This window comes from Lepus europaeus, chromosome 15 (assembly GCF_033115175.1).
Source record: "Lepus europaeus isolate LE1 chromosome 15, mLepTim1.pri, whole genome shotgun sequence".
NCBI classification, from domain to species: Eukaryota; Metazoa; Chordata; class Mammalia; order Lagomorpha; family Leporidae; genus Lepus; species Lepus europaeus.
Window position 1 is genome coordinate 94644284 of NC_084841.1, and position 27842 is coordinate 94672125.

A 27842-nucleotide genomic window follows, 5' to 3' on the forward strand; every position below is an offset into this window, starting at 1 on the left:
GACCATGGCTCCCTGGGTGCGGCTGAGAATCCCCAGACACGCTCCCCGGGGGACAGAAACTCTAAGCCGCGGCACCCTTGGGGCCATGGGGCAGGAATGCTGGTCCCCTCCCTCCCCCACCCCCTGGTGGTCTGCCCATGCCGGCTCCTGGGGGAACCTGGTGGTGGGCGCTGGCCTGAGGCTGAGCCCACCTCGCTGCACTCCCGGAGAGTACACTCGCCCAGCCGGTGGCTGGAGCTGACCCTGGTGCTCACGGCGCCCTGCCTGGAACCTCCCCGGTCTCCCTCAGTTTCTTTCTATCGCACAGGAGCGGCCAGCGTGGCCTTCCCAGGAGCCGGCCTCATCCCACCCTGCAGCCTGACCTGTGCAAGTCTTTCTCACTCGTCACCGGACCACAAAGGACAGTCCCAGAGCAGCCAGAGCCCAGTCCCCGCCTGCAGCCGCGTACCCGAGCCCCTCCCTCGCAGCGCGGGATCCGAGCTCCCAGCGAGCCCTGGGCAGAGGCCTGGCCGTGTCCGGCGCGCTTCCCAGCCGTGCTCGACGCATGACCAGAACAGTGGGGCCAGGGGGGGTCCTCCACTCCGGAAAACCCCGCTGCGGCCATGCAAAAAGACCCCCATCCTCGGAAGAAACGGCTGGCGTCCCACCTGCCGCCTCGCTGCGCGCCCAGGGCGCCAGGGCCCGCACTTGCTGTCCTACCTTGTCTCCAGGCTCATGGGCAGCCTCGTCCCCAGCAGCGACAGGTGCGGGGCACAGGGGCTCTGCTCTGCTCGCCCAGCGCGGGGCAGGCCCAGAGTTCCGCGTGAGGCCCGCGGGGCAGGACCGCGGGAGGAGGCCGCGCAGGCCCAGGGCGGGCAGCGCCGAGGACACGCCTGCTTCCGGCGCGCGAGGTCCACGCGGCAGAGGCCGCCCTGAGTCGGCGCGAGGACCGCCCCTGGGCGGCGGGGAGGGGGGGCCTTGTGTGCTCTTCCTGCACCCCCACGGCCTCGCCCGCCCTGGGACGGCCCGGTCCCGCTCTGCGGTCACCTGGGGACCCGTCCGCCTGCGGAGCACCTGTCTCCTGCCACACCCGACGGCTGCGCGGGCAGCTGGATGGCAGGCAGGTGGACGGCGAGGCGGGTGGGGATGGTGACCACGGAAGCAGTGGCGGCGAGGCGGTCGCGAATGTTCTGGGAACGCAGGGCGCACTGGGCTTAGCGGAGGGCATCGCCGCCGCTTCCCTGGAGGTGGCCTGGGCAGAGCTGCGGACGGAGAGGAAGGGGTGCCGGACTCTGACGTCAAGGGCCTCGGCTGTGGTTGGCACCTTTCCCTCCCTCCCTGCTCACTGTCAAGGTGGGGGTCAGTGGCCTATAGTCACTGACGCTCCTGCTCAGCCCCCCTGCTGTCCATCTCCAGCACGTCCCCCACCCCAGCCTCTGGCCACCACTCCGGCACTTCCTGTCTGTGAACCTCACCACGCGGCGTACCCTGCACAGGGGGCGCTGTGCCACGTCCCTTCGTGTCTGCGGCCGGGGTCGGGCGTCATTCCCTCCTAGAGTGCGTGGCGTCCCGCTGCCCACGCTGCACGTCCTGGGCCCGGAGTGAATGATGTTCTCATGAATGCAGAGGCCAGCTGAGCCCTGCCTCCACTCTCCAGTCCCGGAGTGCAATGGCCGGGACAGGCAGTAGCTAAGTGTTTAGAGAGCCTCCTGCTGATTGCAACAGCAGGTGCACCGCGTCACGTCCCCGGGAAGCACGCGCAGGACTCCCAGCAGCGCCACATGCGGCTAACACCTGCGACTCCCGCGTGCCGTGGACCCGAAGGGGGCGTTCATGTGCTTCCCGGTGACTGGTGATGCTCTCTTACAGCTCTTACAGCTCTCTTACGTCCCGTGACAAACGTGCACATCCCCATCACCAGCAGACGCGACGTCGCCGGCACCGCCTGCTGACCCCTGGGGCCCCGCTCTCCCCCGGACCCCACCCCAGGCAGCCTCCCGTGGCTCTGTCAGTACAGATGGCTCTGCGTTCTCCAGATCTCCTATACACGGAGGCCACAGTGTGTGCTCTGTATCTGGGGGCACGGGTCACTGCTGGTTCACTGTTCGGTGTCTAGACAGTCCCACATGGTGTGGACGTTCCTGCAAACTCTAAAGGTCATTTCTGTGTTGTTAGATGGGGATGAGGCTGTGGATAGCAGCTGATGCAGCGCTGTCTTCGGAAACGAGTTTATGGAAACCAGCAGAGCCCAGCGGCGGCGAAGCTCCGTGGGCAGCAGAGGCTGCGTCAGGGCCGTTCTTAGCTATGGAGACGAGAGCACAGCTCTTCTGGTTTCACAAAGCCAGACCTCACTCAGAACTCAGCCATCTCCAAAAACATGCTGCTCACCCCCAGGGTGGGGGCACACACTGCACGGGACCCCAGGTCTCCCCAGGGGTGGGGGTGCACACTGCACGGGACCCCAGGTCTGCCCCCGGGGGGGCACATGCTGCACAGGACCCCAGGTCTCATGGTGGGGGGCACCCTGCACCTGACCCCAGGTCTCCCAGGGTGGGGGTCACCCTGCATGGGACCCCAGGTCTCCCCCGGGGGTGGGGGGTACACACTGCACAGGACCCCAGGTCTCCCCCGGGGGTGGGGGGTACACACTGCACGGGACCCCAGGTCTCCCCAGGGGTGGGGGTGCACACTGCACGGGACCCCAGGTCTGCCCCCGGGGGGCACACGCTGCACAGGACCCCAGGTCTCATGGTGGGGGGCACCCTGCACCTGACCCCAGGTCTCCCAGGGTGGGGGTCACCCTGCATGGGACCCCAGGTCTCCCAGTGGGTGGGGGGCACCTTGCACCCAATCCCAGGTCTCCCCAGGTGTGAGGGAGTGCACCCTGCACAGGACCCCAGGTCTTCCCCGGGGGTGGGGGGTACACACTGCATGGGACCCCAGGTCTCCCCCAGAGTGGGGGGTACACCCTGCACAGGATCCCAGATCTCCCCCGGGGGTGGGGGGTACACACTGCACGGACCCTAGGTCTCCCCCGAGGTGGAGATGCATGCTGCACGGGACCCCAGGTCTCCCCAGGGGTGGGGGCGCACACTGCACAGGATCCCAGGTCTCACAGTGGGCATGGGCACCCTGCACCCAATCCCTGGTCTCCCCCCGGGGGGCACAGGTTGGGATTCAGCTTTTCTCATGGCACAGGCGGCAGGGGAGGCCGAGCCGCCTGGACTCAGGGTTGAGACGTCTCCACGTCCCTCTGTTGACGCCAAACAGACTTAACTAAGAAACCTCCAGGAAGCATGGCCTCGTTTCCCTAAGGGCACGACGGTGAAGGGCTGTGCGTCACCACAAAGCGTTCCGTGACATGTGGGCTGGGTTTCGGTGACAGCCCCACTTCCTCATCACCCCCACAGCCCTGGCTTTGCCGGTGACGCCGACGATCCCTTCGCGGGCTTTCCACACCCTGCATCTGGATGGCCCGTGTCACCAGCGGCACCAGGCTGCGGTGCGGCACGTGGCCAGGGGTCCTGCTTGTTGGGGGGCGAGGGGTCCAGGTCCCTATCTGACACAGCAAAGAATCCAACCATGAGACGTGGGTAAAGATTAGCCGAGGAGCAAGACGATGAGCAGAGCCGAAGTCACACGCGCAGGAGGGAACGTGGAAGGCTCTGCAGTGAGAGGCACGCGAGGGTCGGGGCCACCCAAAGCGATCCAGAGCCACGGGGCGGTGCCCTGGGTGGAGGTTTCCAGAAAAGGGTGGGCTCTGTAGGCATCGGGTGTTGGCCCAGTTTCTGGCCTTTGTAGGTCGTCTTGGAAGTGTTGGGGCTTCAGGGTGACGTCACTGTAATGACCCAGTAGGGGACAGGCCGTCGTGGGGACACGGCAGCCATGTTGGAGGTCTCCTGCCTCCGTGGGTTCTGGGCCGTGACTCTGCAACATCAGGGATTTGGGGTTGCAGCCTGGGCTGGGTGTGGGACACATTTCCTCCCGCATTTCCTCTTATTCCCGACTGTCTCCTCGCCAGCGCCCCGAGCACGTGCCAGCATCGGCCTGACGGTGAGCAGCACGTGGAGCCTGGGGAGGTCGCCTGGCAGCTGCGGCATTCCCAGGCTCTGGCAGACCCTGGATTCTCGAGCAGGACCAGCGGCCGACGCCGCCCCCACCCTGGCCACTGGCGGGGCTCGGTCCGATCCCTCACTCCACAGCACCTGCCGACGGACTTGTCTTTCTGTCACCTCTCTCTATGGAGGTCTTCCATAGACCCCGCCCGTCTCACAACTGGGACACCAGTGTGCAGCCCACAGCTCCTCCGTCAAGGCCGCCAGCCCCGGGCCCCTCCCGTCAGATTTTCCCGACGGCCTCGTTTTTAGACGGTGTTTACTCTCATTTCATGTGGAAGGTTTGAGCCTCCTCCTGCTCTTCACTCCTCGAGGGACTGGGCCGGGCCGAGTCAGGAGCTGGGAGCCCCACCCAGGTCCCCGCCGTGGGTGGCAGGGTCCCAGGGGCTTGGCATCACCAGTGCCTCGCGGGGTGCACGTCGGCAGGAAGCGGAGCCAGACCCGAGGCCAGGCGCTCCTACGTGGGGTGAGGGTGCCCAGGCAGGCCCTGACCGCCGCCCCGGTCCCTGCCTGACGCCCTTGTTTTTACGGCTGTGCCTGCTCAACGCAGCGGCCCCTGGAGCCCGCTCACCGCTTCTCCTGGGAGCAGCCAGACTGGGCGGCACCTGGCCTCACCAGTCCCGTCCTCCCGAAGACCCACGTGGACGGGCCATGGGCCCAAGCGCCCGTCACTCAGACACGGGGTCGCGCTGCGGCCACACCTCCTGTGACGGGTCGGTGACACTTCCTGGGTCGGTCCTGAGGGGGGAGTGGTGGAGAGCTCAAAGGGGTTCTTAAACCCAGACACAGAATTTAAACACCAAACACCGCACCCTCTCCCCGGCCCTGAGGTGTCTGAAGCAAACCCAGGGCCGCACGTGGCTGCCTCGAGGAGGGGCCCGGGGCTGGGGGGCGTCCACTCAGACATTCTGGGGTGCTGAGTGCTGCCTGCTCCCCCAGCCCCGCGGCAGCCCCGGACCAGAGCTCTGACCATCTGCAGAGCCGACAGCAGCTCGAAGGGTTCTGTGGGCCGAGCCGCACAGGGTGCCACGGCCGAGAGGTTCCGGCAGCGCCCCCAGCTGCCCGCCCTGCACACACGCTCGGGCCTGGGGTGCCCGACTCCGCCTCACCAAGGGAGACAGCGCCTGATCTACAGCCGTCGGCAGTCAGCGCAGGTGAGCACCCAGCGTTTGCATCCACAGAAGCAGAAGAGAAAGAACTGAGGGCTCAGGTTTTGTTTGTGGTTTTCTAAGTGCTTCTGGGAGCAGGCGCTGGGCACGCGGTGAGGGCGCTGCTGGGGAGGCCTAGGCCTGCGCTGGCTCTGCTTCCAGTGCTGGCTTCCAGCTAGCGCGCACCCGGAGACGGCAGGCCACGGCGGGAGACAACAGGCCACGGCAGGCCACGGCGGGAGACAGCAGGCCACGGCGGGAGAGAGCAGGCCACGGTGGGAGACAGCAGGCCAGGGCGGGAGAGAGCAGGCCACGGCGGGAGACAGCAGGCCACGGCGGGAGACAGCAGGCCACGGCGGGAGAGAGCAGGCCACGGCGGGAGACAGCAGGCCACGGCGGGAGACAGCAGGCCACGGCGGGAGAGAGCAGGCCACGGCGGGAGACAGCAGGCCACGGCGGGAGACAGCAGGCCAGGGCGGGAGAGAGCAGGCCACGGCGGGAGAGAGCAGGCCACGGTGGGAGAGAGCAGGCCAGGGCGGGAAAGAGCAGGCCACGGCGGGAGAGAGCAGGCCAGGGTGGGAGACAGCAGTCCACGGTGGGAGACAGCAGGCCAGGGCGGGAAAGAGAAGGCCACGGCAGGCCACGGCCGGAGAGAGCAGGCCACGGTGGGAGAGAGCAGGCCACAGTGGGAGACAGCAGGCCATGGCGGGAGACAGCAGGCCCCGGCTCAAAGCAGTGGGGCCCTGCCGCTCAGGCTCTCCTGGGTACTTGGGCTGTGAGCCAGCAAATGGAGCTGCCCGTCGTTCTGTCTGTCCATCTGTCCTCTCTCTCTCTGCCTTTCAAATAAACAAATACCAACGAAACTGAATCCGTGGGAGAATTAATCTGGCTTTTCAAACACTGGGTAACAGAATGTGGGTCAGACACGCACGCTCATTCTAAGTGGACTAGCACAATTACACCGTGGCTCCATCCTGACGAAGCTGTTTTGCTTGGGGACCACAATGCCTGCTCCTCCATGGGGAACCAGGGAGCAGGCTTTCTGGCCCGGCTGTGGGTGCTGCGTGCTGCCCCTGCTGGGGACCCACACACGCGTCCTGGCGTCAGAATCTCGCGGAGAATTCCAAGGCCCACAGATGGCCGCGGGAGGATGTTGGCACGGAAGCACTCGTCCTTGGTGCGAGACCCTGACGGGCCGGGCGCTACTCAGAGGGTGCCCTGCCCACCGCGTGCCGTGTCCTGTTCCACGGGCCACCGTTCTGTTAGGGAAGGAGCCCACCCTCAGCCCTTTTTTTTAAAAAAGATTATTTATTTGAAAGTCAGAGTTACACAGAGAGAGGAGAGGGAGGGAGGGAGGAAGGCAGGGAGGGGGAGAAAGAGAGAGAGGGAGAGAGAGGTCTTCCATCTGATGGTTCACTCCCCAGTTGGCCGCAACGGGGCAGAGCTGCGCCGATCCCAAGCCAGGAGCCAGGAGCTTCCTCTGGGTCTCCCACACGGGTGCAGGCGTCCAAGGACTTGGGCCATCCTCCACTGCTTTCCCAGGCCACAGCAGAGAGCTGGATCGGAAGTGGAGCTGCTGGGTCTTAAACTGGTGCCCATATGGGATGCCGGCGCTCCAAGCCAGGGTGTTAACCCGCTGCGTCACAGTGCCGGTCCCAGCCTTTTACAAAATTAAACAGTACGAGGCCAGTGCTGTGGCACAGTGGGTTAAGCTGCTACCTGTGATGCGGGCATCCTGTATGGGCGCGGGTTCGAGTCTCAGTTGCTCCACTTCCCATTTAGCTCCCTGCAAACGTGCCTGGGAAAGCAGCAGCAGATGGCCCACATGCTTGGCCCCCTGTATCCACACGGGAGACCTGGATGAAACTCCAGGCTCCTGGCTCCAGGCTGGCCCGGCCCTGGCTGTTGGGGTCTTTCGGGGAGTGAACCAGCAGGCAGATCAATGTCTCTCCCCCTCTCTCTGTAACTCTGCCTTTCAAATAAATCTTTGTCCTGAAGTGAAATCGCACGAGCACGTCTCTCTGCATCGCGCACACGTAACACACCACTTCCAAGAGGCCTGCCGCCGGGGGAGAAGTCGGCCGGAGGACGCAGCTGCGAGAACTCTGCTCCTGTGCTAACGTGCAAATGAGGCTGCGACGCCTGCTTGCATCCAAGGCTCTTTTATTGTTATTATTTAGCTAAGGCCAGGCTCCCAGAATCTGTACATGAGATCCGAAGTTCCGAATGTTTCTAACAGCGATGACGTTGTGTCAGCTTGCTAAAGCGTGTCCTCCCGCACTGCCCACCCCGCCACGTCTCTCCTCGCTTCCCCGGCACTTGCTGGTGAGCTGCCGACAGCCACGGGAGGAGCCGGGGTTCCTGCTGCACGCGGCAGCTGTGTGGCCGCCCGAGGGCAAGGCCTCCGCGGGCAGCACCACAGGTGACGTGTCCCTGCGCCCCTCAGTCGCTGTCTCACCTCTTGCGGGGGCCCCCAGGGTTGGGGATTCAGCCGGGGCACGGACATGCCACGCGCAGGAGTCCTTCACAAAGCGCACGGAAAACAGAGCTACGAGAGGTTTACTCTGGTGCGAAGCGTCTTCCAAGTCAGGCACGGAGGTGCTCGCAAGGTTGATGAAAAACGTGTGGGGACAAAGCCAGCAGACTTTAGCTCTTTTTCACCAAGACACGCTCACTCTGAACTCTGCTTTTCCCTGAACTTTCCCAAGTCTCTGCTCCTGCGCTGACTTCCAAAGTCTTTGCTTTCCCCAGGAGACGTGGTGTCACGGACCCCTGACGGTGACTCACGGCCGACTCAGCAGCCTCGGGGCCGGCGAGTTCTCCGCGTGAACCCGCACCAGGGCCTGAGGTCACCAGCCCCCATGAACCTGCACCAGGGCCTGAGGTCACCCAGCCCCCCGTGAACCCGCACCAGGGCCTGAGGTCACCCAGCCCCCCGTGAACCCGCACCTGAGGTCACCCAGCCCCCATGAACCCGCACCAGGGCCTGAGGTCACCCAGCCCCCCGTGAACCCGCACCTGAGGTCACCCAGCCCCCCGTGAACCTGCACCTGAGGTCACCCAGCCCCCATGAACCCACACCAGGGCCTGAGGTCACCCAGCCCCCCTGAACCCGCACCTGTGGTCACCCAGCCCCCCGTGAACCCGCACCTGAGGTCACCCAGCCCCCCGTGAACCCGCACCTGAGGTCACCCAGCCCCCCGTGAACCAGCACCAGGGCCTGAGGTCACCCAGCCCCCCATGAACCCGCACCTGAGGTTACCCAGCCCCCCGTGAACCAGCACCTGAGGTCACCCAGCCCCCCGTGAACCCGCACCTGAGGTCACCCAGCCCCCATGAACCCACACCAGGGCCTGAGGTCACCCAGCCCCCCTGAACCCGCACCTGTGGTCACCCAGCCCCCCGTGAACCCGCACCTGAGGTCACCCAGCCCCCCGTGAACCTGCACCTGAGGTCACCCAGCCCCCATGAACCCACACCAGGGCCTGAGGTCACCCAGCCCCCCTGAACCCGCACCTGTGGTCACCCAGCCCCCCGTGAACCCGCACCTGAGGTCACCCAGCCCCCCGTGAACCCGCACCTGAGGTCACCCAGCCCCCCGTGAACCAGCACCAGGGCCTGAGGTCACCCAGCCCCCCATGAACCCGCACCTGAGGTTACCCAGCCCCCCGTGAACCAGCACCTGAGGTCACCCAGCCCCCCGTGAACCCGCACCTGAGGTCACCCAGCCCCCTATGAACCAGCGCCAGGGCCTGTGGTCACCCAGCACCTGTGGTCACTCAGTTCCAGGTCAGCCAGCCCCTGCACCTGTGGTCACTTAGCTCCATGCTAACCAGCACCAGGGCCTGCGGTCACTCAGCTCCACGCCAGCCACCTCCAGGCCCTGTGCTCACCACACTTGAGCCAGGCCTGGACAACACACATCCTCCTCCACTCCCGGTCCGGTGCTGTCTTCTAACCCACAGGGTCGCCGCTGAAACCCCCCAGGGGGCTGTGCCAAGGCTTCTGGAGGGGCTCACGGCTGTTCAAGCTGTGTTCACCCCGGCGGGGGGTGGGGCAGACAGCAGGCCGCTGCCCCCACGGCAAATCCTGACTGCGCCACGCCACCAGCACGCTGGAAACGCCCGGATTTCCCGACAGCAACGCGGCCGCCCAGAGCCTGCCAAGGACACGAGGACTTCAGCTCACCTCGCGGGCCGCCAATCTGCCTCAGGAGAGGCCCGAGGGCCCTGACCCCGGGGAGGCCCAAGGGCCACTGCGCCCACAGCCCCCGGGGAGCTGCTGGACTCACCGAGCCACCTGGGCCGGCAGCCAAACCAAGCCCATGCCCGGGCCGCCTGCGCTGCGTGGACTGGAGGCACAGCGACCTCGGGCCACCGTGTGGGCCCTGCGCTCCATCGCACCCTCCCTGCCCGGGCCCATGGCTCTCAGCAGGGGCTGCGCGAGGGGCCGGCGTGGGCCTTGTTCAGCTGCCGGCAGCCTGCGGCGGGGCTGGGCACAGGCCTGGGGGTTCGGCCAAATCCCAGGGCTGCGGACTCCGGGCCCCCGCACACCGCGTCCTCCATGGGCGTTTCCCTTCTGTTTTCCTGGCCACTACCTCAGAAGGAGGAGCCAAGGCACACGTGTGCTCGTGCCGTGGGCGCAGCTCTGCAGGGTGTCCTCCCGCCCTGGACGTGTCGGGCGGCAGCTCAGCACACAGCCAGCGGCGCGGTGCTAAGACGGCCGGACGGCAGCCCGGCCACGGGCCCCACCTGCCTTCGGAGCCGACCTCTCCCGGGCTCCTGAGTCACTTCCTGCAGCGATAACCACACAGCCACAGGGTGGGAGGCGCACCTGCCGTGAAATCTGAATTCCAAGGCCCTGCTCAGTGTGGCCCCTGGCTTTCCGTCCGTTTCCAGATCAGCAGAGTCCGTGGTCTCCGTGATGACAAGCCCAGAGCCGGATCTCCACTGGGCAGGAAGACCACCCTGGGGAGACTCTGCTGGGAACCAGCCTGCCCCCAGCCTGCCGGGCTGAGACCGCGCTCTGCAGGAATCCCCCTCCTCGTGTCACACAGTGATTGCCTGAAAACCAGACTTCATGACAGCTTCCCAACCTGTGGGCCACACGGCACCTGCTCACTTCAGTTTCCAGACACGGATGCCCCCGCCGTGGGGCAGCTGGAGACTCCATGGGGCGGCCCGCAGCTGGGAGCTGTGTTCACCCAACACAGTCGGCACCTGTGCCTCCGCCTTCTCCAACTTAGCGAGGCCGGGAGACCCCGCCCGCCAGCCACCCCAGGACACCCGACCAGGCCATCTGGGGACGCCATGGGCCTGGGTAGATGCAGCAAGGACCTCCGTGCTTGGGAACGGTCAGAGCCTGAACTGGCCACGGGCGGGCACTCACAGGGGGTCACCGCCGCACCTCACAGCTCGCCCCGCCCTGCACACCGGGCCCAGGGGCTTAAGGCACAGCCACACGGCACAGCGGCTGCACCAGGACGTCTCCCTCAGCCGCCCCCGTCTCTCCCCGGGCTCCCCCACGGCACCTGTGGACAGGGTGTTCCCCCCGCTTGTCTCCCCGACCCCTTCCCTGGACCCCAGACCTCCCGCGAGATGTGCCGCAGCTGGCGAGTGTGGCCTAACATCTTCCAGCCCATGTTCAAGAGCCCAGTGTTCCATTTCCTTAAACGGGCGATTTGGAAACAAACAAGTGTGAGTTCGGAGCGCAAGCCAGTTGTGCAAAAGAACAGCGGCTGGGTGCCAAGCTCCCTGGGGAGGGGAGGGCCCCTCTGCTGGGCCAGGCCCACCCCGCTCCGCAGACCCCGGTCCCACGTCCTCGGGGGACTTCCCCCGGCGCCCACAGCCCTCGGCCCACAGCTGTGTTCAACTCGGTGGCGCGGGAGGATTTTGCTTTTCCCCCTCCCCGGCTGCCCGAGCTTCACCTCCCCGGGACCAGCACCTGCGAGACGCCACCCACGGGGCGAGGGGGTTCGTCCTGGCTCACGGTTTCGGGGCTCGCAGTCCCGTCGGATCGGGGCAGTGGGCGCGGAGGAGGCGAGGGGCGAGGCGGCGCGGCCCGTGCGGGGGCGGCGCTGAAGCCAGGCGCACCTGCGACCCCTGCTCACCGCGCAGCTCCCGCCTCGGCCCCTCCCCTCCAGGGCCCGCCATTGCCTGGTGGGTGGGGGTGGAGGGAACGCGAGCTCTCGCTTTGGGTGGGGGAGGTTGGGAGGCTCAGAGGGACAGAGAGGCAGCCGCACCTGCCGCCCAAGGGGCCTGCACTCGGGAGGGGGCGACACCGGGGTGACCGGCAGGGACAGCAGCGCCCATCCCCCACGCCGCGGACCCGCCCAGGAAGCTGGCCTCTGCTGGCGAGGGTGACGGTGGCCTCTGGACTCTGTGCTAGGACAGCAGCCGAGGGCGGGGCCGGCTGCCCCACTGCGCCTCCCCGGGGCCTCCCTGCCCCCAGCTCTGCGGGTGGAACCTGGTGCTGCCGGCCAGGCGACCCCGCTCCTCACCCCGCTCCCCACGCACGGCAGGAGCACGGGGTCTCCACGCCGTGTGCGACGTCACTGCGCGGCGCCCGAGCATCTGCTCTCACACAGCCAAGCCCTGGCCCCGCGGCTTCCCGTTCTGGTTTAAATGTCCCCGTTTGCCGTGAGGAAACAAAGACAACGCAGTCAGACTCGGGAGGACTCCACAGCCGCTCATGTCGGGGTCAGAACCGCTCAGGGTCACGTCCTCCGCCCGCAGAGCCCGGGGCCCCACGGCGCGGCTCCGCCGGCCGGGCAGCGCCCACCCGCCCCACGTTCCTCGGCCACTTCTCGGTGACCGCCGCTGGAAACGCCCGTTCTGTGCTGCACCCGCACGGCACCGCACCACGCCGCTCCGCACACGGCACACGCACGGCACCGCACCACGCCGCTCCGCACATGGCACCCGCACGGCACCACACCATGCTCTTCACACACGGCACACGCACGGCATCCGCACGGCACCGCACCACGCTCTTCACACACAGCACATACGTGGCACCTGCACCATACCCCCTGCACAGCACACACATCACAACCCTCGGGGCCCCAGGGGGAGCGAGGGATGGGGTCTCGGCCTCACTGCTCTCTGGGAGGCTCCTGGCCAATCCAGCTGCGCGTGTTTGCAGTGTGGGGACCTCCTCCAGGGCTGGCTGCTCTGCGTGCTGGCCGTGGCCACCACTGGGACCCAGGCTCCATCCTGACACACACGCGCACAGAACAGCAGAGAGGTTCACGCCCAGACAGGGTTCTTGTCAGTGTTAAGAATTCCAAGTGCTTACAAGGCGAACGCCGTCCTCCTCCTGCGCACAGAGCCTCATCCCTCCACAACTTCACCCGCTGCGGAACTACCTCAACACACCCATCCGCACAAGCCGAGGGAGCCCTCCCTGTGCGTGGACGTCCTCCCAGGTCGGGGCCGAACGGCACCCACCAGGCACACGGACACACAGGGCAAGAACGAGCGTGTGCACACGCACCACACACACACAGGGTAAGCAGAATGAGTGTGTGCACGCACGGACACACAGGGCAAGAACGAGCGTGTGCACACGCACACCACACACACACAGGGTAAGCAGAACGAGTGTGTGCACGCACGGACACACAGGGCAAGAACGAGCGTGTGCACACGCACCACACACACACAGGGTAAGCAGAACGAGTGTGTGCACGCACGGACACACAGGGCAAGAACGAGCGTGTGCACACGCACCACACACACACACAGGGTAAGCAGAACGAGTGTGTGCACACACACACACGGCAATCAGAACGAGCGTGCACACACACACAGAGCAAGTGCACTGGCGTGTTGGGAAAGTGATGCTGGCCACACACAGCCCCTGGGGCCGCCCGGCTGGGGGAGCTCGCTCGTGCTGACGCGTGTGTCCTGGAGGTGACTAGCGAGTCCGCAGCTCGCCCACGCCCCGCGCGTCCTCCCCGTCAGCGACCAGCAGCCCGGGCTAGGTGAGCAGCTTCTTGTAGACGCTGTGGGCCAGATGGCTGGAGCAGGTGTCCCCTCTGCTGGGCACCAGCTGCCCGCTGCTGTTGTAGCTGGCACCGTCGGCGTGCTCTCTGCAGCACAGCAGGGCGCGCAGCTGCCGCTGGCACTCGGACGACGCGTAGTAGTAGACCAGCGGGTCCAGGCAGCAGCTCACGCTGCTCACGCACACGCACAGCAGGTAGGCGAAGTAGGCGGCCTCGGAGGCGGGCTCGCGGGACAGGGAGGCGTAGTGCGCCACCAGGAGCACGTTGGTGGGTCCGAAGCAGAGCAGGAAGATGCAGAAGACGGCGGCGGACAGCAGCAGTGCCCGGGACTTCCTGCCGCGGTTGGCCACGGCGGAGGAGCCGAGGCAGCGGATGATGGACACGTAGCAGGCGGCGGACACGAGCAGCGGCACGAAGAAGAAGACGGCCGAGAAGGTGGAGAAGTAGTGGGCGTAGAAGCCCTCGAGCAGCCCCTGGCTGAGCACGTCGTGGCACGTGGTGACGTTGAGCCCGGGGACCCAGACCGCCTGCTCCTGCAGGAGCAGCGGCACCACGCCGGCCAGGGCCGTGGCCCAGATGGCCAGGCAGGCGAAGGAGGCCCTGCCCAGCGTTCGCCAGGCCAGGGACCGCATGGGGTAGAGCACGGCCAGGAAGCGGTCCACGCTGATGGCCGTCATGAGCAGGACGGAGGCGTACATGTTGCAGTAGAAGGCCGCGGTGACGAGGCGGCACGTCCCCGAGCCGAACCGCCAGTCGCTGCCGGAGTAGTAGTAGCTGACCTTGAAGGGCAGCACGGCCGCGAACAGCACGTCGGCCGTGGCCAGGTGCAGCATGTACACCACGGCCGGCTTCTTGACCTTCATCCGCAGGAGGAACACGGCTATGGCCATGATGTTCAGGGGCAGGCTGACCACGAGGACGCCCGTGTAGACCGCGGGGATGAACAGCCTCAGCCAGGGGCCGCTCAGGTACCCGGCGGCCTCCGGGGAGATGAACACGGCCGGCGGCGGCGGCGGCGGCGGGCGGCTGTGGTTGGCGGGGTGCAGCCTGGCTTCAGCCAGCGCGCTCGCGTTCTGCTCCTGGTCCTCATCGATGGGGAACGGCTCAAACCCGTGGTCGGGTTCCCTGAGAAAGAAGGTCCGGGGACCCACGGTGTGGTTGGTTGCGTCGAATCCTGGAAAACGGAAGTTAAAAGGTGAATGAGGGGCCGGCGCTGTGCAGCAGGTGAAGCCACTGCCTATGCCGCCAGCATCCCAGATGGGCCCTGGGTCGGGTCCCGGCTGCTCCACTTCTCATCCACCTCCCTGCCAGTGTGCCTGGGAAAGCAGCCAAGGGCGGCCCAAGTGCTTGGGCCCCTGCCTGCCGCGGGAGACCCGAGAGAAGCTCCTGGCTTCAGTCGGGCCCAGCCCCGGCCGGGCGGCCATGTGGGGAGCGACCCAGCGGGTGGAAGGGCTCGCTCTCTGTCTACTCAGGCTTCCCTGAGCCCGCAGGGGTGTTGAGGGGCTCCTGAAGTTCTGGGGCTGCAGGCACCCTCAGAGCAGGACACAGGGCTCCCAGGCCAGCAGCACCGGCCCCTGCACTCCAGTTAATTACACAGCAGCTGTCCCAAGTGCCTCGCCACCTCTGGGTCCAAACCTCCATCCAACAGAGCTACAAGGTGCCGCCACTTCCGTTCCCCGCCTCCCCAGCTCTGTCCTAGCGACGACTGCCTCCAGGCTACCCTGGGCCACCCGGGCTCTCTGGAGATTCAACCAGACGTGGAGAGAAGGCTCATTCCTCCCTCGCCACCCTCCTCCCCCGCGAGGGTTCACGGGAACACCGGGCAGACGAGCGGCTGGGAGACACTGCCCCACGGAACTGGGCTGCCACTGGCACAGGGACGGGGTCTATACTGGGCCTTGGGTGCCGGGGGAGGGAAGTGGCTCCGGCGATGCTGAGAGAGTGGACAGCAGGGAGGCCCTCCCACATCCAGTGCCTCAAATGCAAGGAAGCCTCTAGACGCACCTGTGGGTCTGGGCCTGGGGGCAGCGGGAGGGGAGGCTGGAGGAGGGGCGGTCTGGATCCAGGGACGGGGTTCCTGTCTCAGTGCCCTGGCCAAGGAGGCCGCATCAGGCTGGCCCTGTGACCGCATGGGGTCTCGCCCCACTTCCTGTCCTGAAGTTCAGAGTGTGGAATGGTGGCAGCTGCTCCCCGGGACAGGGCGGGCAGACAGCCCCTCTCACCCCAACCTCTGGGCAGGGGACAGGGGCTGCAGGCTGGCCCCAAACCCCAAAGGACCCGTGTCCACACAAACAGCAGCCGGTTCCCGGGGGTGACCCCAGAGCGGGGATGGAAGTGCCGGCCCCACCCCACGCTCCATGTGTGCCACGCCCCACGCCGGGTCCCACGTGCGCCCTGCCCCACGTCGGTCACCACGTCCTCCCAATGCCCTATGATCAGCTTCCCTGGAGCGCTGTGAGCAGCTCGGGGGGTGGGGGGTGGGGGTGAGGGGGGCCTGCCGGCTGCAGAGGTGCAGGCTCACAGCAGGCAGTGGGGGGGCGCCCCCAGCCACACACGCTGACTCGGCCCTGGGGGAGGGCGCTCCCAGCCGTGCACACTGTCTTGGCCGGTGGGGGTGGGGAGGCCAGCTGTGCACGCTGACTCGGCCCCCAGCCGTGCACACTGGCAGGGTGCAGCGTGAGCCTTCAGCGGGGAGACCCCATCTGAAGCCGCCGCATTGCACTGACATGAATGAAAAACTAGGAGACACCAGCAAAGGACAAGGATTCTAGAAGCGGAACCTGGAAAGCAATGCAGGGCCAGTGCCCGCTCAGGGACAGCCTGTGGGGGAGGCTGTGGCCAAAGACCTTCAGCAGGGTCATGGGCGGGCCCGAGGTGGTGGTGGTCAGCAGATCTGCCTCCGGATGGGGGCCAGGTCGCCAGGAACGGCCCCTGCGGAGGTCTCTGGCAAGTCCTGGCCCCGCCCGAGTCTCTGGGTCCCCAGCACAGCTCTGCCAGGGCTCACGGCACCTCTGTGAGCTCCGCTCAGAGCCTGCAGCTGGACCCAGCCCCTGTCGGACCACGCGTGGCAGCCCAGGACCGCAGGCACTCTGGAAACCACAGAGAGGACACCCCGAAAGCAGCCGTGGTCAGCTCCCCGGCCCCCACGTCACGCACTGACACAGCCGTCTGCCCGCTCTCTCGGACATGGTGGGACCTGGGCACCGCACTCCGATGTTCCGATGCCCAGGGCACAGGTCACAGAGCACCCAGCCCAGAGACTCGGAGCTGCAGATCCGTTTCAAGTCTTGCGTTGCCCGAGGGTCGCTGCCTTCCCTTGGGGACGCCCCCTCCACACCCATCTCGAGCCCGTTCCGCCGGTGCCTCAGCCAGCACAGTGAGCATGGGAGCCGAGAGGGAGGCCCAGCCACCACGGCACAGCCCAGCTCGGCTGATGTCACACCCTGGAAACCCAGCGTCACAGCCCAGGGCCAGGAAGAACGCATACCCCCTGGTTGAATGTCACCGCCTAAGGTGTTACCCTCTCCTCCCATCAGGGCTTGATATTCTGGTTTTTGTGAAATTAAAGAACGCCAGAAAAATAAAATACACAGCACCACAGAAGGCTAAAAGCAAGCAAGGCGACTGGAAACTCCCCCGCCGGCCTCTCGGCCTGAGGTTTCCGTGGGAGTCGCTGCCCTCCCCCAGGCTCAGGGGTCAAGGGCTGCGGTCAGGGGCCAGTGCCCGGTGCCCGGTGAGTCACTGTGCTTTTGCTGTTATTCTGCAAAAAGAGCAGCGCGGGTCCTCAAGTCAGCTGACCTGCCCTGCTGCAGCCTCCCCGGCTTCTCGGAGCACCTCGGGGCCGGGGGACTGGATGGCACGGGGCCGGGGACTGGACGACCACACGGGGCCGGGGGACTGGACGACGACATGGGGCCGGGGGACTGGACGACACGGGGCCGGGGGACTGGACGACACGGGGCCGCGGGACTGGACGACACGGGTCCGCGGACTGGACGACCACACGGGGCCGCGGGACTGGACGACACGGGGCCGTGGGACTGGACGACCACAGGGCGCCCTCTCGGGAGCTTCCCTGAGTGCCTGAGCCGGGCCACGCCTCTCCCACCTGACCCTGGGAGCGAGTCCACCTCCCCCAGCCGCCAGCCGGCGGGACTCTGTGCTGCCCTGTGCGGCTCAAGCTGGGAGATGAGCAGAGCAGAGGCCGGGGCCAGGCCCAGGTCCCACACGCAGCGCAGCAAAGTGCACAGGCCTCGGGGTGCAGCCCCGTCTTCAGCAGCAGCAGAGCCAGGGGCTCAGTCTGACCGAGAGCAGAGAGCTCCAATCCAGGTCTCCCGCACCGGGCAGGGTGCGTGCGCAGGGCGCTGGGGCGGCGGTGGAGCCGGGACTCGAGCCCAGACGCTCCAGTGTGCGACGTGGGAGGGCCCCGTCCCCTCAGTGACTTCAGGTGACGACGTTCGAGAGAGGGGGCAGAATCAAGAGCAGCCAGTGGACGAGCAGCACCACAGGGGCACGGAAGGTGACGCTGGCCGCAGGGTCACAGGAGGCTGCCGGTCCTGGCTGCTCCAATCTGACCCGGCTCCTGCTAACGCCCGAGAAGCCCGCGGTGACGCCCCAGCAGCCCAGGATGGCGCTCCTGGATCTTGGCTTTGGCCTGGCTCAGCCCTGGCTGCTGCGGCCAGCAGGTGGACGATCTCTCTCTCTCTCTCTCTCTCTCTCTCTCTCTGTGTCTTATCAGTCTCTGTCTCGCTCTGCCTGTATCGTCTGAGACGCCAGGCGGAACCGAAGCCGGATGCTCAGTGCAGGGGGTCGGCTGCTGCCTCCCGGGACCCTCCGTTCCCACAGGTCCCACGCTGGTCCCTGCACCCCTCCCTGTCCTGCTGCGGCCCCTGACCCGAGCGACGACCAGGAGCAGCCCTGGTGCGGCTTCCTCCCAAAGCCGGGAGCCCGGGTTCTGCCGCGGCGGCGGCTGTGAACCCGGGGGAGACTAGCAGGGGTCCTGACATCAGCTACAGCGACAGCAGGAACACAGACGGTGTAGGACGTTCCCGGAGAGCAGGCAGGGCAACTCCTGGGTGAGGGCCGTGCTCTCCTCGCTGCCTGTGCAGCAGCTCTGCGGCTTCCAGTTCTCACTCAGGGTTTGCACAAGGAAAAACCGAAAACCGCCTGGGGACCGAAGGTCCCACCACACCCCTCCTAAAGTTACAGACGCATTGTCCAAACCTACAGGAACCTCGCTCACTTCACAGGGAGTTCCTTCTGCAGCACCTGCAGACGCTGCCTCGTCACCCGGCTCGGGGGGTCTCCGGGTCACAGGGTGGGGTGGGAGTGGGCCCAGCCGAGGTCACCCCAGAAAGAACGCGGCCACAGCGCCAGGTCCGCACTGCAGCGCTCCAGGTGGGAGTGAGCGGGCAAAGGGAGACCGGAGGGGGGAGAAGCCACAAAGCAGGAACAGGTGGGAAAGCCTGCGCTGAACCTCAGCGGCGCAGCCATGCATGTACCAGGGACCCGGATCCCCGGGGGGTTCTCCTGGTCAGCCCCCCAGAGTGACAGCAGAGGCACCCCACACACGAAGAGCAGAACGGGTGGCGCCAGGGCGCCCAGGAAAGCCAGGAACCAGCTCTCAGCAGGGCACGCCCAGGGGCCACCCTGGGGCCGGTGCAGGCTGGTGGGCCCCGGACAGGCCCCCTCCTGCACCTGGTGTCCGCTCCGAGCCCAGCGTTCAGAACCGGCAGGAGGAACCGAGTCCCCGCCTCAACCAGGCGACTCCAGAGGGAGCGAGGAGATGGCGCGGCGGTGAGTCCCAGCCGGCGCCAGGCCGCTTTGCCCTCAGCCTCCCTCCTGCCGCCCCCAGCCCCCACTCCCCGCGAGGCTCCAGCCCCCCCGGACGCCGGCCAGTCCCTTTCTGCGCTGTCCGTCTCACGGGAGGAAGCGGGGGACGTGGCAGGACCCGGTCAGGGGCCCCGATCTTGCCCACCGCGTCTCCACCAGCCTGCGGGCTCCCCGACGGCCGCGCCACCCCGAAGGCCCAGCGCACGCGGCGGGAGTGGGGCGCCCTCCCCACCCGCCGGGCCCCGACGGCTCCCGCGTCTGTCACAGCGCGCGGGCGTGACCGGCCGGACGCCCTGCCCGCAGCTCCGGAGCGCGGCCGAGCACGCCGTCTGCCCTGTTGACCTGGGCAGGCGGCCGGACCCCGCCCTGACCCGCGGGCGAGGCGTTCCTGCTGCGGGACGCCCCTGCCCCACCCTGCGCCCCCGAGCCACGTCCGCGGGCACCGCGCAGGGCTGCGGCCTCAGCCAGGCGCCGGGGGCTTCCGGGGCGCCCTGCGGCCCCGGGGACCGGCCGGGCACCCTCGGGGCCGGGCTCAGGGTCCGACCCGCTCCCGCCGCTCACCTGGGTCGCGGTGGGGGGCGCGGGCGCTCAGCAGAGGCCAGCACAGGCTGAGGCCGGCGGCGACCAGCAGCAGCCGCCGCGGCCCCATTGTCCCGAGTCTCGGCCGCTCTCCGGGTCTGCGGGCGCGCGGGCACTGGCGGAGCTGGAGGGGCGGAGCGCGGGAGACGCTGGGGGCGGGGCCGGGGGCGGGGCTAGCGCGGGCGCACGGGCGGGGGTCGAGAGAGCCCGGGGGGCGCACCCCTGTGCCGCCGCTGGCCCTGGGTCGCCGCCCACTGAGACCGGCGCTGCCCAACCCCCAGGCCGCTCCGGCGCCCTTGACGCGCGCGGCCCTGGGGACCCAGACCGCGGGTTGCTGGCGCGGACGCGGCTCCGGCTCCGAAGCAGCCCCGCGTGTGCAGGGCTGCACGTGGCGAAGTGGACACGGTGCTCCTGAGCGCTGCCGCCCGTCGGCTCATCTATTGTTCACGGTGTCTAAACAATTCCTTCTTATGGATTTTAATTTTATTAGAGATCTTCCATCTGCTGGTTCAGTCCCCAAATGGCCACCATAGCAGGGCTGGGCCAGAGAGAAGCCAGGAGCCAGGAGCTTCTTCCAGGTCTCCCACGCGGGTGCAGGGGCTGGATGGGAAGTGGAGCAGCCGGGACTTGAACCGGCGCCCCTATGGGATGCGGCACTGCAGGCGGTGGCTTTACCCGCTAGGCCACAGCGCCGGCCCCTCACCCGGGTTGGTAATTCTCTGTGGCTGCTTTAGTGTTGCTCTTTAATCTTCTAACGGGGACTGACGGCTCGATGTTCACCTGCTCGTCCACCACAGCCACGTTGTGCGGATCTTGAGACACATATGCATGTAGTTTGGGCCTAACTAGTGTGGTCAAGTTCATTAAGCCATGGCCCCATGGACCACCCGCAAGTTCAGAGGGGCATTTTCCCAGCACTTTCTGGCCCCGTGTGTGGTCTGTGGGTGACGCCCTCCTCCTTTCCCGTTCTGTCCCCAGACTAGGAAGTCCCAGGGGAGCCCGTGTGCTCTTGGGAGCCGGTGGGGGAGGCGTGAGTGTCTCCAGTGGCTCTGCCGCCGTGCTGGCAGCCCCAGGCCAGCTCCTGCGCAGCAGAACTCCCCCAGGTGGAGCTGGGACCAGGGCGCTCGCTCCGCAGCTGTGTGCTGTGAAGAGCAGAACAGGCGGCGCTGAACTCCGCGTTCCCAGACCTGATGTCCCCTGGGTTCCCGGGAGGGCGGCGTCCTGTGGGAGCCCGGTGCTGCTGGTGGTGCTCGCTGGCTCTCTGTGTCGCTGTCACCTAGGAGTGCGGGCCCCAGGGTGCCTGCTGCTGGCGGAGTTTGCATACAAACACGACGTCCTGTGCCGAAAGCTGTAACCCCAGGTGAGAGGAGGCAGTTCCCTCTGGCCCGTTAGGTGGTCCCTGCGCCCCCTGCCCAAGGCTCCCCAGAGTGTGCCCGCAGAACCTGTCCCTGCAGCTCACACGCAGGACAGCGGGTTCTCCTGGACGCAGGCGTGAGGCCCTCCACGCCAGCGCAGACAGCACCGCAGTGGGCGGCCGTGCAGTGGCCCGCTGACCACCAGCAGGCCTGTCCCTGGCCTGTGCTGCACAAACCTGGACCGGTGTTCTGGACTCGGAAGTCAAGTTTGTCTCTCACAATGGGTCAACAGCTCTGTTCCACCTGTCGTGCCGTGGACAGAATCAGAGGCCACCCCTGGGGTTTGGGGTGCTGAGCAAGGCCATGCTCAGTGTCTGTTAAGGAAATGAAACTCCGAAACTTCCGTCTCCACTGTGTGCGATGAGCCGGCACCTCTGATGGACACGTCCCAGCTGGGAGCTGCTGGCTGCACATACGGTCACAGTGAGGCCGCACCGAGGGTCTCTCAGTGTTAGGACGTTCACACAGCCCTGCCAAGGACCGATGACCTCATCCTGGGTCCGCCCCCTGCCAGAGGCCACGGCCAGGCCCTGGGCTCAGAGCTCCTGAAACCCAGCTCTGGGCCCTGGAGCACAGACCACTGCTTTAATGGAGTCCTGAGTTCAGCGGCAGTGAGACACACACAGTCGGCCAAGGCACGGCCAGCCTCCTCCATCCGCCTGCTCCCATGGCCAAAGTCCTAAACGTCTCTGTCGTGCCCATGCATGGCAGCCCCCAGGCCCCACCCCAACATGCGTGGCGGCTACCAGGACGTAGCCCGCTGACTTGGACTCCCAGATTGCTCAGCGGGTTAAAAGCAAATACATAAGTGAACCCCCCACCCCGTGGTGAGACAGCCGAGAGCTCGGGGGTGGGGCAGGGTCAGGGGGGTCGGACGGCTGCCTCCTAGGAGTGCTGGGGCTGGGGCTCCCCGGCTGTCTGCTCTACCCGCGGTCAGCTTGTCCCTTCTACAGTCCAACACCACGGGCCCCTCAGGAAGGCAGCAGGTATACCCAGCTCCTGGATCCCGCAGCTCCCGGGCCATGGCTGGGTGACCCCGTTGGTCTGGGTGTGACCAGGGTGTGGACGCTGTGTGCAGAGGACCACGTGGGGAGCCAGGACACAGAACCGCAGGCCCACCCAGGCGTGGACAACCAGCCTGCCCATGAGCACTGCTCCCCACCAGCCACCTAAGCACCCCCCCCCCCCAGCTGCCGCTGCCGCCACCCCCCACTGGCCCGCCTCCCAGACAGCACGAGTGGGTCAGACCTGATCCGTGCCATCAACCAGTGCTGCTGGGACCGAGTGGGAAGCAAGTCCCGCTGGGACCACGGGGCCCTGACACTGCCATTCTCCGTCACCCAGCCTCCCCTGGGTCACCCACTGACCCTGCCCTGCAGAGCTCACGCAGCCACGGCAGTCTTCGGCGAGTATCTCTTCCTCATACACCTTGTGCCAAGTGTCGGGGGCCTCACAGCCCCAGGCAGGTGCTCTGCTCCCACGCCTGGGCCGCGGCTGAACCCACGTTCTCACAGCCGCCCTGTGGGTTCTGTCACGGAACGTACCAGGGCAGGACTCGGTCCATGCAGCCAGCCGGGAGCCTGCGGCGACGGCCAGGCCCACGGGATGCCAGCGGGAGGCACCTGTGAGCCCCGCCTGCCCCGCCCTTCCTCCCTTCCAGCCGACTGGCCAGCCTGATCCCGGATGACCCCGGGGACCTCACAGAAAAACCCATTCTGTCCTGTTCAGCCACCAGTGTTTCCAGTCTCTTACTCACAGCAGCTATTCTGTGCCCTAACTAGTACAGCGCCCGGGGTAACTGGTAAAGTGCCTGGGGTAACTGGTACAGCACCCGGGGTAACTAGTGCAGTGCCTGGGATAACTAGTACAGTGGCTGAGATAACTAGTACAGCACCAGGGGTAACTGGTACAGTGACCGGGGTAACTAGTGCAGCACCTGGAGTAACTAGTGCAATGCCCAGGATAAGTAGCACAGTGCTGGGGTAACTAGTACAGTGACTGGTCACCAGTGCAGTGACCAGGGTAACCAGTACAGTGACTAGGGTCAGTAGTACAGCACCCAGAGTAACCAGTATAGTGACTGGGATAACTAGTACTGGGGTAACTAGTACAGTGACCAGGTTAATAGGTACAGCGAGAGGGCAATCAGCACAGTGCCCGAGGTAGTGTCTTTTTTTTTTTTTTTGACAGGCAGAGTGGATAGAGAGAGAGACAGAGAGAAAGGTCTTCCTTTTCCATTGGTTCAACCTCCAATGGCCACTGCGGCTGGCGCACTGCGCTGATCCGAAGCCAGGAGCCAGGTGCTTCTCCTGGTCTCCCATGCGGGTGCAGCGCCCAAGCACTTGGGCCATCCTCCACTGCCTTCCCGGGCCACAGCAGAGAGCTGGCCTGGAAGAGGGGTAACCAGGACAGGATCGGTGCCCAGACTGGGACTAGAACCCGGGGTGCCGGCGCCGCAGACGGAGGATTAGCCCGGTGAGCCGCGGCGCCGGCCTGAGGTAGTGTCTTTACCAGCTATGCTCCATCAGGAATCCTGTGCCCATGAAATGATTTGGATTTAAGATGAAATCAATGTAATTAAGTAATGTTTATTTTATGGAAAACAATTTGCAGAGAATACACTTAGAGCCATCTAGACACCGATTTCATAGCGTCACAGCTGAAGTGCTGAGCTGAGCTGTGGGGGTGGGGCGGGGGGGCGGGGCCGGGCGAGGCAGGGGTCGTCCCTGGGCCCTGGCCCGGCCAGTAGTGCTTTCCCCTCCAGGAACGGACCACGTACAACGCAGGCTTCAGCACGCACAGGGTGATCGTCACCTTCAATCACTCGGGAAACCCCATTTTGAATTGCACAAAATTTCTCTTTAAAATCAGTAATTCCCAGAAGACAGGGCTTAGAACGGTCTAAATAATTCATTCAAATCATCAGGTTTCTATTTCCCCAAGGCTGAGAAAAACAAGAAATCCAGGAAGCGTCCCGGGACTCAGGAGGGCGCTCGGACTGCTCACGGCCGGGCCGACACGGGGCCCAGTCAGCGCATCTCCTGCTGACAGCGGCCACGGTGCCGCCACGGCACCACTGGCGCCCTCACACCCACCAGCTCCACGTCTCACTCCACTGTGGCACGGATTTGGCAAGAAGGCACATGGGTACATTTTCCAGGACAGTTTTGGTCTTTGAAAAAAAAATCACACGTTTCTAAGCAGTGATTTTGATCGTGTTTAAAAAAAATACTCAACACATCCCTTGTGCGGTGAGGGCCCGGTGCGAGGGCGCGGCCGCCTCACTTCCCGTAGAACTTCTTGTTGAGCAGGTAGATGAGCAGGTTCACGTTCACCTTGACCTTGTCGAACATCTTCATCACGGCCACGCCCTCGTACTGCATCTGTAGCAGGTCCTGGAAGGGAGGGAGCAGCGTCCACACAGGCTGCGGTGAGCACGGGGCGCGGAGCCGCCGTGACCCGCACGGTGTCTCCAGCTTCTCCGTGCGTGAGGACACGGCGCCGGGCGGGCGCAGCCGCAGGAACCGCTGCTGGAGGCGTCTGCCGTGGGGCAGAGCCAGGAAGACCTCACACCGGCCGGCCATGACGGCCCCGGGAGCCTCACCTGCCATGGGGGTGGGGGAGCGGGGCCCTGGCAGAGCTCGAAGGACACTGGGCCTGAATGCTACACGCACAACGCCTGCCACACAAGCCACACACCCTGCTGGGCGGGTGTGAGAGCCCTCAGGAGGTGTGTGTCAGCTCGGACACAGGACACCGTGCTGGCCTGCAGGACACAGAATTCTCCACTGGGCACGACCCCGCCCTAGTGTTTTCTGCAGGTAGGAAGAGGACCAGGTAGGGAGGACCTGGGAGCACGGGACCCCCTCGGGCTCCCCACTGTCTTCCACGGAAGACCTGGCCGTCTCGTCCTGGCTAACCGACCAGCCCGCGTGGAGGCACACGCTGCCTGACACGGCCATCTGGCCCCTCTGAGGCTCAGGCTGCCAGCGACCCGGGGCCACGCTCAGAAGGAGCCCTGTACTGTTTCAGGCTTTCGGATTCTTGTCCCAAAATCTTTCACAATTTTGAGGAGGGGCCCTACATGTGTATCTTGCGTGGTGCCTGTGAATCACAGAGCCCCCGGGGGTCCGTGGCCATCTGCCAATGGTCAGCTGTCATGGGAACAGATGGTGTTGTGGGAGCGGGTGACGGCAGGGGCCTCGGGTCTAAGCAGCCCGGACGGTGTCTGCCGGGGGCCAGCCGCCCCTGAGGGGCGTCCTGCAGGCTGTCTTACCCCCCACAGCGACAGGGAGCATGGAAGACCCCTGCCAGCTGCACTGTGTAGTCCCCCAAGGGCAGAAGGCAGCACGTGACTGCAGTACCCTCGGCACGGCCACGGCCACGCTGTGTCTCAGTTTCCTCGCTGCACCCTACGAGACCCTGCCATCTCCGTGCCGTTCTCAGGGCCATTTCGGCCTGGTTTTCTGGCTTGAGCCTTCCACGGCTGCTGGACAGAGAGGAGGGGCTCTGGCCTGCGTGGGCGGTGGGGGAGGCAGGAGGCCAGGGCTGACGTCACTGCCCCGGCCCAGCGAGGTGACTGGTGTAGACGCTGCACAATCGCAGTCCCTTCTTTAGCCTGAGGGGGCCAAGGACAGACGCTGGGTGGGATCTGGCTGCGCCCCTCCCCCAGCTTGTTTCTGCACAGCGACTGGAGTCCCCAGCCGTCCTGCGGGAGGACGGAGGGTTCACACGCAGAGCCGCCGCTCTTTTCCTAAACATCTGCTTTGCATCAGCTCTTTGGTTCTTGTGAACCCAACCATGGGAAAAGTGGGTTTCAGAAACTTAGAAAATCTCCTTGCTCTCACAGGAAAACTGACCACTCCCTTTCGCCGTCTGAAAGCATTCTACCCCCGTCACTGGGACAGTCGCAGCCTTAAAGACCTCAGGCCCTTCACAGAGGAGTTCCGGCATCGGAGGCTCGTGCAGGCCTCTGCGGAGCCGGCGCCAGGGCCGGCACCGTGGGCGCCAGGGCCGGCACCGTGGGCGCCAGGGCCGGCACCGTGGGCGCCCCGGCCCGCTCACCTGGATGTTGAGCTGCACCTTTTCCATCTCCACACCGAGGAACTTGGACCGGACGTCGAAGATGCCCACGTCCTCAGTGGCCACGATGTCAAACAGGACGTTCTTGAACCTGGGAAGGAGGGACGGACGGTCAGGCACGCTCAGAGCTGCAGGGAGGAACGGACCCCAGGGGACCATGGTGGTGGCTCCCGGGGACACCACCGTCCACTGCTCTGCTCCCCAGACGCCAGGCTGAGGGCAGTGCACAGAGCTGGGACGTGTGTGCCCGGCTAAGGGGTGGAGGACGCGGCCTTGTTCCCAGGAGCACACGATGGCATGAGAACGCCGAATCACAGAGCAGTGGGCCGAACACGGGCCCGCACCCCAGCAGGAGGACGGAGCTCTTCCAGGAGCCGCCGCAGAAAGCTCGCCCCCCGGGGGGTGTGGGCCAGAGGAGGTCTTGGGACAAGGAAGTGGACGCCAGGTTCAGGGAGATGCTGTGAGCCCGGCTGCCTGGGACGGCCGACAGGGAGAAGCGGCATGGAGCTGGTGTGCCTGGCGTGGGCTGTGCCCGCACGCACACACACGCACAGCCCACGAGTGTAGATGACTCGACTCCGAGACCCAGGGCAGGCTTCCCATCCAGTGAGGGCTGAAAACCCGGCCACAGGGGCACGTGCAGGGGGCAGGGTCACTGAGTCAGCGCTGCTGGCCCGGCGCCCGGCTCTCCCTGGACTCTGCCCTGCCCCCGGCATGGAGGCCCCCGGGTGTGTGTGTGTGTGTGTGTGTGCGGGAGGCAGGGCCACGTGGGCGGGCCCCACTCACTGGTTTGTCTGCAGGTCATCGATCCCCAGCAGTACGCCCTTCTCGTGCAGCCGCGCCGCCGTGTACCTCACCGGCTTCGCTCTCTTCGTCCCCTTCGGCTCGCCCTTGCCGTCCAGCTTGATGGACCTCCGGGAGTTCCTGGCAGGACAAGCACAGGGCACCTGTGGCGGGGCAGCGACCCCCAGGATCTTCCCGCACCAGGCTGGTGGCATCACGGCAGAATCCCGCATGTCACATGTAAGCGGTAACAAAGAGCTGCACCGAACCCGGCCTGGTGGTAAGAACACCCGTGAGCAAAGAGGACTACTGCAGGCCGCCGGTGGCCTGGTGGGTAAGGCCATGGCCTGCAGCACCATACAGGTGCTGGTTCTAGTCCCGCTGCTCCACTTCTGATCCAGCTCCTGCTAGTGCACCTGGGAAAGCAGTGGAAGATGGCCTGTGTGCCTGGGCCCTGCACCCACGTGGGAGACCTGGAAGAAGCTCCTGGCTTTGGATCAGCCCAGCTCCAGCTGTTGCAGCATTTGGGGAGTGAACCAGCGGATGGAAGACCTCTCTCTCTCTCCCTCTCTCTCTCTCTCTGCCTCTGCCTCTCATATGAATAAATAAATCTTTAAAAAAAAATAAAAAGAGGACCACGCAAGTGGTGGCAGTGCACACAGAAATCGGTTGTACGTGTCTAACAGGTGGCAGAGCGCTGCCGGATTTTGCCAGCTGTGTGAGTTTTTTTTTTTTTTTTTTTTAAACCACACAGCAATTTAAAGCCGCAGAGTGGCTCTGGGCCACCTGTACACACCTGGTGTCACCTGACACGATCAAACACTGCTTTCCGTACACACTCCAAATACGAGACGGGATGGTTTTACCGGTGCTTTGGAAGCACCGTGGACTGAGACCGGGGGGC

The 27842-nt window shown here is 65.7% G+C and overlaps 2 protein-coding genes across 2 annotated transcripts in view; both read right to left on the minus strand.

Moving 5' to 3' along the window:
• Positions 1 to 12699: 12699 nt before the first annotated feature.
• On the minus strand, positions 12700 to 19763 carry F2R (coagulation factor II thrombin receptor). Its single transcript, XM_062212559.1, has 2 exons — positions 19641 to 19763; positions 12700 to 14421 (listed from the first exon to the last, which is right to left on the minus strand). The coding sequence occupies exons 1-2, from the start codon at positions 19726 to 19728 to the stop codon at positions 13223 to 13225; spliced, it is 1287 nt and encodes a 428-aa protein (XP_062068543.1). The 5' UTR covers positions 19729 to 19763; the 3' UTR covers positions 12700 to 13222.
• A 4503-nt stretch (positions 19764 to 24266) lies between these two features.
• IQGAP2 (IQ motif containing GTPase activating protein 2) overlaps positions 24267 to 27842 on the minus strand; it is a 214306-nt gene continuing 210730 nt past the window's right edge. Inside the window, exons 34-36 of the mRNA XM_062212560.1 lie at positions 26942 to 27079; positions 26138 to 26246; positions 24267 to 24468 (exon numbers count right to left, since the gene is read on the minus strand). Of these exons, the coding sequence (XP_062068544.1) occupies positions 24355 to 24468; positions 26138 to 26246; positions 26942 to 27079 (361 nt within the window). The 3' untranslated portion in view covers positions 24267 to 24354. The remainder of the gene's footprint in view (positions 24469 to 26137; positions 26247 to 26941; positions 27080 to 27842) is intronic.